At 41.2% G+C, this 15661-nt stretch overlaps 1 protein-coding gene across 1 annotated transcript; it reads right to left on the reverse strand.

The window, feature by feature from the left end:
* Positions 1-763: 763 nt before the first annotated feature.
* Positions 764-14303, reverse strand: LOC140738019 (cell adhesion molecule CEACAM21-like). The gene is made up of 6 exons (XM_073064991.1): positions 14232-14303; positions 11713-12051; positions 10885-11163; positions 10643-10801; positions 2217-2287; positions 764-1557 (listed from the first exon to the last, which is right to left on the reverse strand). The coding sequence occupies exons 1-6, from the start codon at positions 14284-14286 to the stop codon at positions 1384-1386; spliced, it is 1077 nt and encodes a 358-aa protein (XP_072921092.1). The 5' UTR covers positions 14287-14303; the 3' UTR covers positions 764-1383.
* Between the last annotated feature and the right edge of the window lie 1358 nt (positions 14304-15661).

Raw genomic sequence — 15661 nt, forward strand, 5'->3', positions numbered from 1 at the left:
TGTTTGTACAGGTTGATTTGACCACAGCATCTGCAGTGTACTTTGTGTTTACTTTTGGAAAAAGGAAACTGAAACACGGTGGTCTTCACAGGGATAAGAATGATATGAATCACTGAAAGTTACGGCATGCAGGTAGTGGAATGGCCACAGGTGTACCCCGCACTGACTGCGCACTAGCCAAGAGGATGCGGCCTTTCATGGTATCTCAGTTATATATGTGCCCCGACGGCACTGCACCAGCAATATCATGCAAAGCATGATCTCTACCTAAGGAAGGACATACTTCTGATATAGGGAGCACAATGAAAACCTATGAGGTTGATTCCTGATGTGGATGAATTGTTCTATGATGAGATACCTCTCTCAAAACTTCAGAAGAACAAGACCGCATTAAATCAAAAAAAAATACAGGTCTTGACAAGGAAGATGCAGGGATGTTATTTTCTCTTGCTTCGATCTCTCAAAATCTGAGGTGAGCTATATAGGTTTGAGATAGCAAAAATATTCTTTTTACGCAGATAGTGAATCTTTGATGATTTCTGCCAACAGAAACAGTGTAGTTTCAATTGCTGACATCATGACAGAGATCACTAAAAGGAGTGTCTGAAAGGATTCCAGCACAATGGAGTTATATGTGGTTTTATTGAATGGTAGAGCAGACATCAGATGCCAGTTCTACTATTTCTCGTGTTACTTTAAAGTTTTACGTCTTCCTTATTAACTCTCTAGAAAGCACATATTTTGCATTAAGTTAGATGGCATATAGATTTAAATGATTGTTTTTTTATTCGATATTTCTGATATTTAACAACTGGAATTGTTTACACTTAAGTAATTAAGTGTTGTTAAGAACTTCTTTTATGACTAAAATATTTCCACATGTTTTTAGATTGTTTACAGACCATCATGGGTGAAGCTCTCCCCACCACTGAGTACATCTACATGAAGCATTGTCACAGGAAAGCAGCATCCATCATCGGAGACCTCCACCACGCAGGTCATGTTCTCTTCTTGCTGCCTCCATCAGCAAACAGGTACAGGAGCCTCAGAATTCTCACAAACAGGTTCAGGAACAGTTACTACCCCTCAACCATCAGGGTCTTGAACCAATGTTCTCAATCTTTAGTGCTTATTTATTTATTTTTATTATTATTACTTCCTTTTTTCTTTCTTTTTGTGTTTGCACAGTTTGTTGTTCTTTTCACACTGGTCGACGTGGTCTTGATTCTTTTGTGATTATTGAATTTATTAAGTATGCCCGCAAGAAAATGAATCTCAAGTTGTATAAAGTGACATGCATGTACAGTGCTTTGATAATAAATTTACTTTGAATTTTGAACTTTGAACTAATTCCTGCTCTTTGTTACTCCTGTTTACTTATACTTAATATGGTACATGGAAATTTATATAGGGTTGTTGGTTCACTGAGGGAGATTCTGTAAGCTGCATGGGTGTGTTTCTTGGATTGTCTGGTGGTCTAGGTAGCCGTCTAGTGTGATCAATGGTCGCATAGGTCACATCAAGGTTTTGGTTCCAATAATTTCCAAGCTCCAAGTCCTAAAATGAGAAGTTATGTTAGTATTATTTATAATATTCATAACTTATAAATCAATGAAAATAATAAATAGATCCAGAAAATATCACCTGATATTGAAACATTGAACAGATTCCTGGAGAGTTAATTAGTGAACTCAGTTCTGCAGTGGGATTTGAGGAGTGCATATTAAATACAAAAGTGCTGAAAATGGGAGAGCTGGCCTGACATGGGTTTAACCCATGCGTACGTTTCAATGCAGACATCACACCACCCGCTCAAATCCTCACTGCCTTTCCAGTCGTAATGATGGATTTACCCCACCCAGTTCATTTGTCTGCTTAAACTACTGGCCATTCAATTCCTGCCAGAGATTGAAATCGAGGCATCAAAATTTTGGGCTTGCAGTGATACTCTCCTACATGGCAAAATGTAATCATAGAGACATGGTAGCTTGGAGCATACAGAATCTGGCAGAACCTGAAACCAAGGCATATCTGTTAATGGGGAAGAATTACATCTGGGGACAACAATTAGATGGCTATACAGTACATCAAGCTAGGCACTGACTTTGAGGAAGGAGCTAGGCAAAGAAAAATAAGAAAATAAATAATAGTAGAAAACAAAGAGCAACACTTACAATATATTTTTTAATAGGATAAAGGTATGGATGAGTGTTTACCTCTTCCTTGGTTTGTATAGCAGCATCTTTTTGAAATCTCTGTAGATGAATTGAAGGTGGCTTTTGTCTTCCTATAATAAAAAAATACATTTCACATTATGTATTTACTCTGATCACTTCAAACATTGAGAAAAAATGTGGGGAAAAAGCAGAGATATTGTGTATTTCTCTCATTATGGCACTTTTGGTAACAGGAATTCATCCTTACGGAATAGACTAATTCTGTACACAGAACTTACCTTCTTATTCCAGCATCTTCCCCCTTCATTTCCAGTCCCAATGAAGGGTCTCAGCCCAAAACATCAGCTGTTTATTCCTCTCCACACATGCTGCCTGACCTGCTGAGTTCCTCCAGCTTTTTGCGTGTGTTGTTCTAACTTGCCAAGGACAATAATTGCATTTTGTGGGATCACAGTGGGAGACCACTTATGGGATTTGCTTTGGAAACCAACAAAACATTTTCTTCTACTGATACTTGTACAAACAAGTAACATCAATTTCCAGTTAATCAAAACAACAACCCTTTCTCTGTTGCCTCAAATACATCTGAGTTCCTTTGCCTATAGACCACACACCCACAAGAGAATTGCATTTGAGAGAAAGTCTTCCTATAAGAAACCATCTTCACATATATGTTGGATTTAGTGTGTGTGTGTGTGTGTGTGTGTGTGTGCGGGAGAAGGGTCCATATGATGGAATATCAAACCACAGAGGGCTTTTTTCTGGGATAATATTACATCTGTAATGCAAGGTACACTGTAAAGTACTGTAATGCTGGTGGAATTGAATTTAGGAGCCGAGAGGTAATGTTACAGCTATATAGAACCCTGGTCAGCCCCCACTTAGAGTACTCTGCTCAGTTCTGGTCACCTCACTACAGGAAGGATGTAGAAGCCATAGAAAGGGTGCAGAGGAGATTTACAAGGATGTTGCTTGGATTGGGGAGGCATGCCTTATGAAAACAGGTTGAGTGAACTTGGCCTTTTCTCCTTCGAGCGACAGAGGTGATATGATAGAGGTGTATAAGATGATGAGAGGCATTGATCGTGTGGATAGTCAGAGGCTTTTTCCCAGAGCTGAAATGGTTGCCACAAGAGGACACAGGTTTAAGGTGCTAGGGAGTAGGTACAGAGGAGATGTCAGGGGTAGGTTTTTACGCAGAGAGTGGTGAGTGCGTGGAATGGGCTGCTGGCAACTGTGGTGGAGGCGGATATGCTAGGGTCTTATAAGAGACTTTTAGATAGGTACATGGAGCTTAGAAAAATAGAGGGCTATGGGGAAATCTAGTAAATTCTCAGGTGGGGACATGTTCAGCACAACTTTGTGGGCTGAAGGGCCTGTATTGTGCTGTAGGCTTTCTTATATTTTCTATGCTTTTCTATGATATAAATCTAAATAATAGTTCTTATTTTGACTAGTATCTAAAGCTTCTGAGTACTACATGAGAACCTTTAACACATCTGTGAAGAGTTTTGTTGAGAGTAGTACTTACATTGCAAGCATTCCATTGCTAAAAATTTTGCAATGCTGTTAGCAAATGGTTTAAATTATATTTAAAGGAAAATATTGGTAAATCCAAAGGGAAGCAAATTGAGGGAGGTACTGTTGGGTGTCATCGCCATTCATTAGACTGTACTGGATCTCAGAGAACAGCCTTTTTCTCTGTAGCACTCTCTACATTCATTAGTATTTATAAAGGTAGAAAGAAGGAAGAGGTCCTGCACACTGAGTATAGGGAGTTAGGGAAGAGGCTGAGGAGCAAGGCCTCCAAGGCAGTAATCTCTGGATTACTCCTGGTGCCACGTACCAGGCAGAGCAGGAATAGGATGATAGTACAGATGAAGGAGTGGCTGAGGAACTGGTGCAGGGGGCAGGGTTTCATGTTCCAGGATAATTACAACCTCTGCTGGCTCAGTGGTGACCTGTGCAAGAAGCCACCCCATCTAACCCGAAGGGGAACCAAGATCCTGGCTGGAAGATCCACTTGTGCTGCTCGGGAAGTTTAAACTGGTTTGGCAGAGGGGTGGGTCAGAAAGAGGAGGGGTGGAGAGGAAGGAGGATGTCAGGGCCAGTGAAAAGGGCGGGAGAAAAGTAGCGGATACAATGGGATGAACAGTTTGAAGTGTGCATACTTTAATGCTCGGAGAATTATGGGAAAAGATAATGAACTTAGAGCACAGATAAATACACAGAGCAGTATTATTGTGGCCATTACAGAGGGGGACAGAAATGGGTGCTTAACGTACCAATATTTTGACCTGTTAGAAAAGATAGAGAGGGAGATAAAAGAGGGGTGGGGGGGGGGGGGAATATCACCTCTGCACTCAGAGGGCACATAATGGAAAGGTCATCCACTGAGTCTATATGGGTAGAACTCAAAATAGGGAGGGTGAAATCACTCTAATGGGATAGTACTCCAGACCCCCCCAGTAGCCACCAGGACACTGAGGAACAGATATACAGACAGATTAGATTAAGGTGTGAAAACAGTGGGGTTGCTGTCATGAGGAACTGCAACTTCTTTAATAGAAACTGGAACCTTCTTGGTGCATGAGGTTTAAATGGGGCAGAATTTGTTAGATGCATCCAGAAGGGTTTCCTAAATCAATATGTAGATAGTCCAACAAGAGGAGGAGCTGCACTGGAGCGGTGCTGGGTATTGAGCCTGGCCAGGTGACTGACCTTTTCAATGGGTGAACAGTAAAGGAGCAGTGACCACAGTTTCTTACATTTTAAAATAGCTATAGCAAAGGATAAGTATGGACCTAGTGGGTGAGTATTAATTTGGAGCAGGGTAAATTATGAGAGCATTGGATAGGAACTAGGGAGATTTAATTGGGACCAGCTAATTTTGTGCAGGTGCATATCTGACACGTGGAGGGTGTTTAAAGACCAACTACACTGAGCACAAGACAGGTGTATTACAGTCAGTAGGTAGGACAAGGATGGCAAGGTAAAGGAACCTTGGTTGTCGACTGAGTTTTTTGACGAGGTGATGAGGGTGATTGGTGCAGGTAGAGCTGTGGATGTTGTCTTCACGGATTTTAATAAGATTTTCGACAAGGTCCCTCATGGGAGGCTGATCCAGAAGATTAAGATGCATGGGATCCATGGAGAATTGGCCATTTGGACTCAGAACCTATTTTCTCATAGAATACAGAAGTTAGTGGTCGAAAGGACTTGTTTTAGTTAGATTGGTGGTGTTCTGTAGGGATCTGTACTGAGACCTCTGTTACTTGTAATGTATATAAATAATCTGGATGAAAATTTAAATGGTGTGTTAGCAAGTTTGCAGATGCTTTAAAGATTGGTGCTGCTGTGGGTAGCATAGAAGGCTGGCAAAGAATACAATGGGATATAGATCAGTTGCAGATATGGGCAGAGAAATGGCAGATAGAGTTTAGCCTAATCAGACCTGAAGAGTTGCATCTTGGTAGGTCAAATTAAAGAGACAGGTGAGACCCTAAACAGTGCCGATGAGCTGAAGGTTCTTGGGATCCAAGTTCATTGCTCCCTGAAAGTGACGACACAGTTTGATAGTGTGGTTAAGAAAGCAAGTGGCATGCTTGCCTTTATTAGTTGAGGTACTGAGTTCGAAAGTCAGGAAGTTACCTCTTCCCACCCTGTCTCCCGTAAAACTGCAATTCTCAGTTTCTCAGTTCCTTCTCTGCCGCATCTGTTCTTGGGGTGTAGCTTTTTTTCCAGGCCACCAGAGATGTCCTCCTTTTTCAAAAACCGGTGTTTCTCTTCTTCCACCATTAATACTGCTCTCAGTCTCATCTCCTCCATTTCCTGAACATCTGCGTTCAGGCTATCTTCCTGCTGCTCTAACAGTGACAGAGTTCCTCTTGTCCTTACCTACCACCCCATAAGCCTCTGCAACCAACACATCACCCTCCACAACTTCCTCCATTTCCAAAGGGATCCTATTTTCATCCCCACCTTCCCCCCTCCATAGGGATCACTCCCTCTGTGATTCCCTTGTCCATTCATCTATCACCACTGATCTCCCTCTCAGCACTTATCCCTGCAAGCAGCCAAAGTACTACACCTGTCCATTCACCTCCTCCTCCCTCACCTCCATTCAGGGCCCCAAACAGCCCTTCCAGGTGAGGCAGCACTTCACCTGCGAACCTGCTGGGGTCGCCTATTGTGTCCAGTGCTCCTGATGCGGCCTCCTCCACATTGGTGAGGCCTGTTGTAAATTCAGGGACTGCTTCATCAAGTACCTCTGCTCCACCTGCCAGAAGTGGAACTTCCAGGAGGCCAAGCATTTTAATTCTGATTCCCATTCCCGTTCCGACATGTTGATCCATCATCTGCTCTTGTGCCAAGATGAGGGTGGAGGAGCAACACCTTATATTCTGTCTAGGTAGCCTCCAATCTGATGCCATGAATGTCAATTTCTCCTTTCAGTAAAAAAAATTCCCTCCTCCCCCTCTACTATTCCCCACGCTGGCCTCTTGCCAGTTCTAGCCGGCCTATCACGCCCCTATGAGTGCCCTCCACCTTCCCTTTCTCCAATGCCCACTCTCCTCTCCTATCAGCATCCTTCCTCTCAAGCCCTTTACCTTTCCCACCCACCTGCCTTCACCTATCACCTTCTAGCTATCCTTCTTCCCCCCCTGGGACGGTGCTACCTGAGGTGGTGGTAGAAGCAGATACACTGGGGACTTTTAAGAGATGGTCAGTGTTGGAACTAGTTGTTTTTATGCTTTTAATAAGGTATTAGTTGAATTAATACAAGTCTAAAATTGTAGTTATTACGAACTTTAACTTGTATATTTCACAATATGTGGTGTTTGTCTCCACCTACAGGTGGTAAAGCACTATAGCAGTTGCATAACAGTTTGTCACCTGCAAGAGAAAATCTGCAGATGCTGGAAATTCGATCAACGCACACAAAATGCTGGAGGAACTCAGCAGGCCAGGCAGCATCTAGGAGAAGAGTACAGTTGACACTTCTTGTAGAAACCCTTCGGCAGGACATTTTAAATTGGCTTAGACTTGGCAATTGATACGTGTGCTAGGACTGTGTAGCTTTTAACTGGCCCTTTGCTCATCTCAGGAATTTACCTTAGATCAGTACAAAAGTGTCAGTCTCTGTAAAAATCGCCATATTGTCTTTGTCTTCCTCTTAGTACTTCACTTTATGCTGTGTACCTCTTCCTTTGTTTAAACTTCAAATAAACGATCGTGAAGCCACACCTTCACTAATTCTTGGACTCCTGAAAGAACCTGACGATCGAAAGATCCCTGGTTCCCACAACAGGCACATGAACGTGAGGGATGGACACTGTGTAGACACAAGCGATTAATTTAGTTTGCCAATTGATTAAAAATTTAACTGGTTCAGCACAACATTGTGGGCTGAAGGGCCTGTTCCTGTGCTGTCCTGTTCTATGTTCAGCTCATTCTCTATTCCATTCACTTAAAACAGAGTTCTTGTATTGAAAGTTAAATGGGAGTTATTACAAGCTTGTTCCCTTAATAAGTTTGTGAAGGAATCTTTCGATACAAGTGTTACTCTTTGTACCTTTAAAACAACCAAGGTAAGAAAAGGTATGAAGAGGAACTTATAAACAAAGGAGATTCTGGAGATGTTGGAAATCCTGAGCAATACACGAAGTGCTGGAGGAGCAACAAGGTAGCGCAGCAGTTAGCACGTTGCTGTACCAGCACCAGGAATTGGGGTTCAATTCCCACCACTGCCTGTGAAGAGTATTTTAACTGTTCCCCCTGTGACCATGTCCGTTTCCTCTGGGTGCTCCGGTTTCCTCCCACGTTCCAAAAACGTAAGTGTTAGCAGGTTAATTGATCGCCTGGGTGGAGTTGGGCCAGCAGGGCCCATACTGTGCTGTATGTCTAAATTAAAAATGAAATTAAACTCAGGCAAGTCATGCAGCATCTCTGGAGAGGAATAACAGTCAATGTTTCGGGCGAGAGCCTTCATCAGGGCCAGAAAGGATTGGGGAAGAAGCCAGAATAAGAAGTAGGCGAGGAGAAGGAGAAGAAGCTGGCAGGAGATAGGGGTAAGTGGGAAGTTAGGTGGATGGAGGGGGCAGATGGTGAGAAGCTGGCAGGAGATAGGGGTAAGTGGGAAGGTAGGTGGATGGAGGGGGCGGATGGTGAGAAGCTGGCAGGAGATAGGGGTGTCGGAAGGTAGGTGGGTGGAGAGGGAGGATGGTGAGAAGCTGGCAGGGGTAAGTGGGAAGGTAGGTGGATGGAGGGGGCGGATGGTGAGAAGCTGGCAGGAGATGGGGTAAGTGGGAAGGTAGGTGGGTGGAGAGGGAGGATGGTGAGAAGCTGGGAGGAGATGGGGTAAGTCGGAAGGTAGGTGGATGGAGGGGGCGGATGGTGAGAAGCTGGGAGGTGATAATTGGAAGAGGTAAAGGGCTGACGGAAGGATCTGATACAAGAGGAAGGAGGATGGGCTCCGAAGGGAGGTGATAGGCAGGTGATGAGCAGAGAAAGATTGAGAGGGGAACCACCTCATATTCCATCTGAGTGGCCTCCAACCTGATGGCATGTACATCGGTTTCTCGAACATCTGGTAATTCCTGCCCGCTCCCCATTCTCTTCTTCTCCATTCCCCACTCTAGTTCCCCTCATGCCTAAGTATGGAACAGGCACAACTTGAACATTAAATTTAGTTACATAACTGTGCCATAACGAAAAGTTATTGACTTGAAATGTTTCTCTCTCTACAAATCTATCTGACCTATGAGCATTCTAGCTTTTTTTCTGTGTGGAACATTGCATGGCCTGAATAATTTTACTTACTTCAATTGTGAGAAGTAATATTCCCACTCTAATTATTAGAATAGCAACTCAACTAATGAAATCATATTTAAAATATGTAAATACCAATGTCTCCATGATCTCGACCTCAGTTTTTTTAATAAATATTCCTGACGTGAAAGGTAGCACTTTAGAAAGAAATAAGACTCTTTGTTGAATTGATATGTCGGTGATCAGTGTTGTTGAATAAGTCTCACAAGAAGTCTACATTGTTTACAAGTATACATCGGTGGAAACTGGGAACGACTTCTTTAACTGTTTTCTGCAGCAAAGCTTCCAAGGAAGAAGAATGGGAAGAAAATGTCATAAATTCATGAAAACGTGGATGTGAAGAGTCATTGTAAAGAAGGAAAATAACACCTTCTAGATTCTCAACACCTTACAGCAAAATTCACTTCTGTCAAAAAGACAGGAACCACCAGAAATAGTTGGTAGGTCAGGTAGTTGCTGCAGAGAATGGAAGATTTGTCTGGAACTCTGAGGATTTGTGACCAATCTGAAAACGTAAGCCTGATCTCCTGAGTATTTTCTTCAGATTTTAAGCACTTTTTTTCTCCTTTTCCCTTTCCTGTGTAAGGCAAATATCAATAAACGCTCATTAATATTAATAAACCAATTACAGAATCCAGAGAGAATACTGAGTAAACTTGCTCTAAGGCAAACTGAATTGGATATTTTAATTTCATCATTTGATGGTCATTGATAAACATAAGGTAATATTATACACAATATATTCCTTTTCATTTATTGGGGGGGAGAGGGAGGAGAGGGGGAGAGAGAGGAGGGGGAGAGAGAGGAGTGGGGAGGGGGGGGAGAGAGAGTCACTCACACACACACACTGTCGTATGTTGAATTACCGGGTGAACGAGTATTCTTTGGGGTACTACAAGTCTGTGTCTTTATTGATGCTTTGCTCCACGTGTGGGGGACACTGATGTATTTTGCTGGTGGGGGGTCATTGCTTTTCTGCTGCTTGGGCATGGAGGGGTGGGAGGGGGGAGTTGGGGGAGCGTTGGGGTTCTAACATTTGACTGTCATTTGTTTTTTGGAGCACTCCTCTGTTCTTGTAGATGTTTGCAAAGGAAAAGAACTTCAGGATGTATATTGTATACATTTCTTTGACATTAAATGTATCTATTGAAACCTGTTGAAAGTTGATGGCATGAATATCAATTTTTCCTTGCAGTAAAAAATAATTCCCTCCCTCTCTAGTCTTGTATTCCACTCTGGTCTCTTACCTCTTCTCTCCTGCCTCTCACCTCCTCCTCCTTCTCTTTCTCCTATGGTCCATTCTCCTCTCCTGTCAGATTCCTTCCTCTCCAGCCCTTTACCTTTCCCACCCAGCTGGTTTCACCTATCACCTTCCAGCTATTTTCCTTCCCCTTGCCCCACCTTTTTATTCTGGCGTCTCCCCCCTTTCCTTTCCAGTCCTGCTGAAGGGTCTCAACCCGAAACGTCAACTGTTTATTCATTTCCATAGATGCTGCCTGACCTGCTGAGTTCCTCCGGCGATCGCTGCTTTGGGTTTCCAGCATTGGCAGAATTTCTCTGTGCGTGCTTATTATATATAAATGCTTAATAACTGAATCAACGATTTGTAAAACAAAATGCAGTAAATAAGTTACCTTTCATCTTTTTCTTAATCATCCATATAGCTGTCAATATTACACCAACAATGACTAACACCAATGCTGAGCTAATAGTGATCACCATCCATGGGAATCCGGAACCACTGCTGTTGTTTGAAATGTTCATTGTAGTTTCCAATGAAGATATGGCAGGAGCTGCAGAAATAAACCCAGACAGTTAGCTCTGTGTGGAATTTTCCTGGAAAATATATTAGCATGCAATAATAAAGGGCAGTTACCGGACGGCGGGATCTGCACCATGCTACTCTTCTCTGTACTGAACTTGTTGCTGACTTTACAGAAGAATAGGCCGTTATCCTCTTTCCTGCTGGGATTGAGCTCCAATGTTGGTTGGTAATGTTTTATTTTCTTGGCCTTTTCTGTTTTTCTGCTCTTTCTGTGCCACATAAATGTGATAGGCAAAGAACCACTTGCAACTTCGCATTTCAGTATGACTGTTGATTGCTTGGTAACGTTTTGACCTGAGAGAAACCTAATCGTAGGCTTTGAGACACCATCTGAAAAGAGAGAGAGGTTACTTTCAAAACGTTGAGAATATAAAACACTGGCCCAAGAGTAGTGGATTGTAAATAGTTCTATAAATGTCGTTGATCTTGCCTAAAAATAAAAAAAAATGCTTCTTTTGTTCCTGGAAGCAAATGAGGTCACCAAAATCCTATTATAAATTGTGTTACCTGGTTCATGTGTATATGTGACTGTTTTCCAATTTCGCTAAATGGCAAATTTCCCTAGTTGTATGCCACCTCCATTTACAATATTGGTGGTGCAAAACTTAATCAAAAAATGGCACAAATATTCCTGCATAAAATATCTATAGCAATGCTGCATCTTCAATGTTACGACATGAAAGATATCACTATGCATGCAGAAGTCTCCCATTAAGAATATAAAACTGTAAAGCTTTTTAATAGGAAATAATTCCCCTTCAGTCATTAGAAATTTTAAAATATCATTTCATTCACGCATCAGTGTCAGCTAAATAAAGTGAAGTGGAAATTTAAAAAAAACTTCTTAAAATAATTTCCTTTGAATCTTTGTAACATTACCTTTGGTAACATTAAGAAAGATCTCTTCGTAGCTGATATTTTGGTTCTTGGTATTTGCTTCACACCTGTAAATTCCAAGATCTTCCACTGTCAGGTTGGTGATTCTAAGTGAGAGATTCCCAGATGAAGAATTTTCTGGCATTTGAATCCTATTTTGGTAAGTATCATCTTTAATGTTGAATTCGGATTTGCCAATACTTCCCGCTATTAATGACGAATTATCCTTTAGCCACCTGAAGCTGGTGTAATGACCTTTAAGGGAACTAAAAGAACATGGCAGCACCACACTTCTCCCAACTGAACCATTCACCTTACTCTGTAGTGCTTGATGGACAGAAACTGCAAGGATCAGGCAGAGATGTGAGTTAGATCTCTGAATGGCACATTTCCACAAGAAACATAAAAAACTATGTATTTTAAATAGTATTCTGTATTTTAAAAATTCCAGTGCATGAACTTAAAATCTAATTATTTATATTCAATTGACACTAAATATAAACAAAATATTCAGTTAAAATACTTTCCATAATTGCATTTTCATCAACAATATGGATAGCTTTATTAATATGCAATATATCCCAGTGCATTCTAATCCCATTGTTTTAGTGTTACCCATCACTTCAATGAGAAAGTTAAGCTACTGAGATTAAAAAATGACTAATTCATTGTCACTACAATTACACTGAAATTAAGACACATAGTTATAATACTGTTTTCAATACAACTGTAAGTTACTGTCACCTCTGTTCAATTGAGACTATTTTGCACAATGAATAATGTAGAAAATATATCTACTACTGCAGAATGGCCACATTCCCTTGTTGAGGAATGCTTCATAGGGTCATAGAAAGACAAAGCAGGGTCTGCGACTCTTCAACCCATTGAGACACACTAACAATCAACAACTCTTTTACACTAATTCTACATTAATCCTACTTACTGAGTTCTCCTCACATTCTCATGTGCTGCTCCCAGATAAAACCACTTGTCTACACTCTACAAGCAATTTGCAGTGGATAATTAACCAACCAACTCACGTGTCTTTGGGACATGGGAGGAAACTTGGGCACCTGGATAAACCCAGTGTGTTCACAGGGAAAATACATGAACTTCATGCAGACAGCAAACAAATTTAGGATAGTACTTGGTTCTCTAGCACCATGGGGGATTGGCTCTGCTAGATGCACCATGGTGCCTTTCATGAGAATATTAAAGGTGTTTCTGCCTTCTTTATCATTGTCTAATATCACAATTATTATGACTGGAGAGTTACTAAATCTATTAGGTAATAAATGTAAATAAAACCTATGACTTCAAAATAAACCTTCCAAAATGTCCAGGAAAAATGGCAGTTTACTGCCTTTATAGGGAAGCAAGTTTTAAATATTACAGGGGAAGTAAACTAAAAGCAGAATACTTGTATTTAAATCACACATTTTTCACAGCCTCAGGTTGTTCCAGCTTGCTCCACAGCAAACAAAGTGCTTTGGAGATGCAGTCACACCCTTACAATGTAGAACAAGGTGCCACAATCATCAACAAGGGAAACGTTGGCTAGAAGACCAGGAGACCCCCCCCCCCCGACCCATAAACAAGTGCCACATGAGCATTTCTACGTATCCATGTGGGTTCTGGTGACTCATATCATTCAATAAATATTTTTCCTGCCTTGTCACAATTTCTTGTTCAACTGAAGCGCCACCCTAGTGAAACTGGAAAGCTTTTATCAGGTTTAGCCAATCCAGAGATGTATTGTTTTCACTAATCATGAGCTCGACAAAGATAAAAGTCGATTCCTATTGACAACAATTTGCTTCGCCTTTTATACAGGCAACAATGCCAGTTTTTGAAGTTGTAAACCTACTTAGTTGGTAATAGAATTACAATTTGGTAGTCTATAGGTGATTAAGTGGTTTTGTGAATAAACTGTGATTTAATCTCAGAGGATGAAACATGTTATCCAATCTCTGACCAGTAGCAAGAGGCCTTCAAAAGTAATTTTAAGTATTCTGAAGCTACACCACTACAACCAATATCCACGTCAGTAAATGGCAACATCTTTCAAAGAGGACATTGGGAAGATCAGTATGAGAGATGCCCTGATGAATAATGGCACATTGAGAGATTGATACACTCCTAATACAGTATTGGCGTTAAGGCAAATTGCAGGAGGTTCTTGGAGAGAACAATGTTTTTTTAGTATTTGGTACACTCAGTGGTCCCGAGAGTGCTTCCAGTAAGTTTAGAAGAGACAAAAATTCTCTAACTCACAAAATAACTGCAAAGATAAGTAACTCCTACCTCAGCAACAAACTTTAGTCTTAGAGTCTATGAAAACAGTCCTGAAATATGGCAGGAGTCCATTTTTATATAGTAATGATTAAGCTACCCACTTCAAATATCATTGTTGTGCGCCCCGTCCTCAATATCAACTCATTTATAAATACCAGCTGCTAACATTTGTTATTCCAATCTAAATAACTGAGATTAATGCAATTCTTAATTTCTGCATTACTTACCAGAAACAATATAAAGCCAAGTAGTGAACAAGGATTTTGATACCATCACTGTCATTGTGCTCCTTACTACGCCAAAGTAACAAGCTTAGGAATGCTTCACTTGCTGAACATCCACATTAACACACTTCAATGCCACTTCCGATGAAGTCATTTCTTAGAAAAAAAAAGTGCCAGGCTTATCAACTATGTTGTCTCCCTCTCAGTTAACTCTGATTCCTTGTTCCTTGAGTCAAGATGATTTCTCTTCCATTGGTTACCGTCATGACCCAAAGAGATAATAGTAGCTCGGTGGGATATGCTCAGGTAAAATTGACCATCTCAGCAGCAGATGGCCCAAAGATTCTACTACAAAACTTATCCAAGCATCTAGAATAGTCCCTGAGAACTCTTCTGAGAAATTTCAGAGGAAGTGTTTTTTTAACTGACTTGAATTTATTAAAAAATGTCTCTCCTGAGTACTGATCTCAGAACTCCTAAGCTGAACATTGTGGGCCGAAGGGCTTGTAATGTGCCGTAAATTTCTATGTATGTTCTATGTTCTTAACTCTCCAGTCTACCCAGCATACTAACTGATCCAGAACTCCTTCATTTTAGTAATTCTTAGACTCGGAACAAGTGAGGTGGGTGGAGATTGGCATTCAAAGGTCTTTTTATTTGGTTTCACAAGTATCTAGTATCAGATGTTGCAGAGTGACTGGTAGCATGAATGGCTCAAACAGAACAAAACCCGAGGTAAGGGAAGAACAAAGAGAGGCCGACAAGAATCAAGAATCAGGAAACAATGCTGAGAAGGCGATTGTTGTCTGGAGATGAATGTATGTACAGAGCACCATAGCGTGAACCAACCTTTAAGCTTAAAATTGACTTCATTTCTCCCACAACCACAGTAAAAATAAATAAACCACCTGTTGTTCTGTTACTGCTTTGAGTTACCACTGGAGGTTTCACAGTAAAGGTTTTCTTCAAAACTTGGATTTATTATCATTATTCAATTTTGCTAATGAAGACCTGCACAATTCTTTGAATTGGTGATGGTCTCTGGAACATTCATGAACTCCACCTGTCAACGAGATTGAGATGGTACCCATAGTTCAGGCTGCAATGAGATCATACCATCACATCAGGCAGTACAAATTATATAAGATTTGCTGTAGGACTAACTGGCGGCACTGAACCCAAGAAGCTATTTGTGGCAGGCCCAACATCAAAGACCTATTAAACACAAAATGCTGGAGGAACTCAGAAGGTCAGGCAGCATCTACGGAAAGGAATAAAGAGTTGACATTTCAGGCCGAGACCCTTCATCAGGTTTGGAAAGATGTTGCCTGACCGGCCAAGTTCCTTGAGAATTTTTTGCGCGTTATATGCTGTATTTCCAGTATCTGCAGAATCTCTTGCATTTGCCACCTGCCAAATAACTCTTTCTCCCT

The sequence above is a fragment of the Hemitrygon akajei genome, chromosome 13 (genome assembly GCF_048418815.1).
Source record: "Hemitrygon akajei chromosome 13, sHemAka1.3, whole genome shotgun sequence".
Classification (NCBI taxonomy): domain Eukaryota; kingdom Metazoa; phylum Chordata; class Chondrichthyes; order Myliobatiformes; family Dasyatidae; genus Hemitrygon; species Hemitrygon akajei.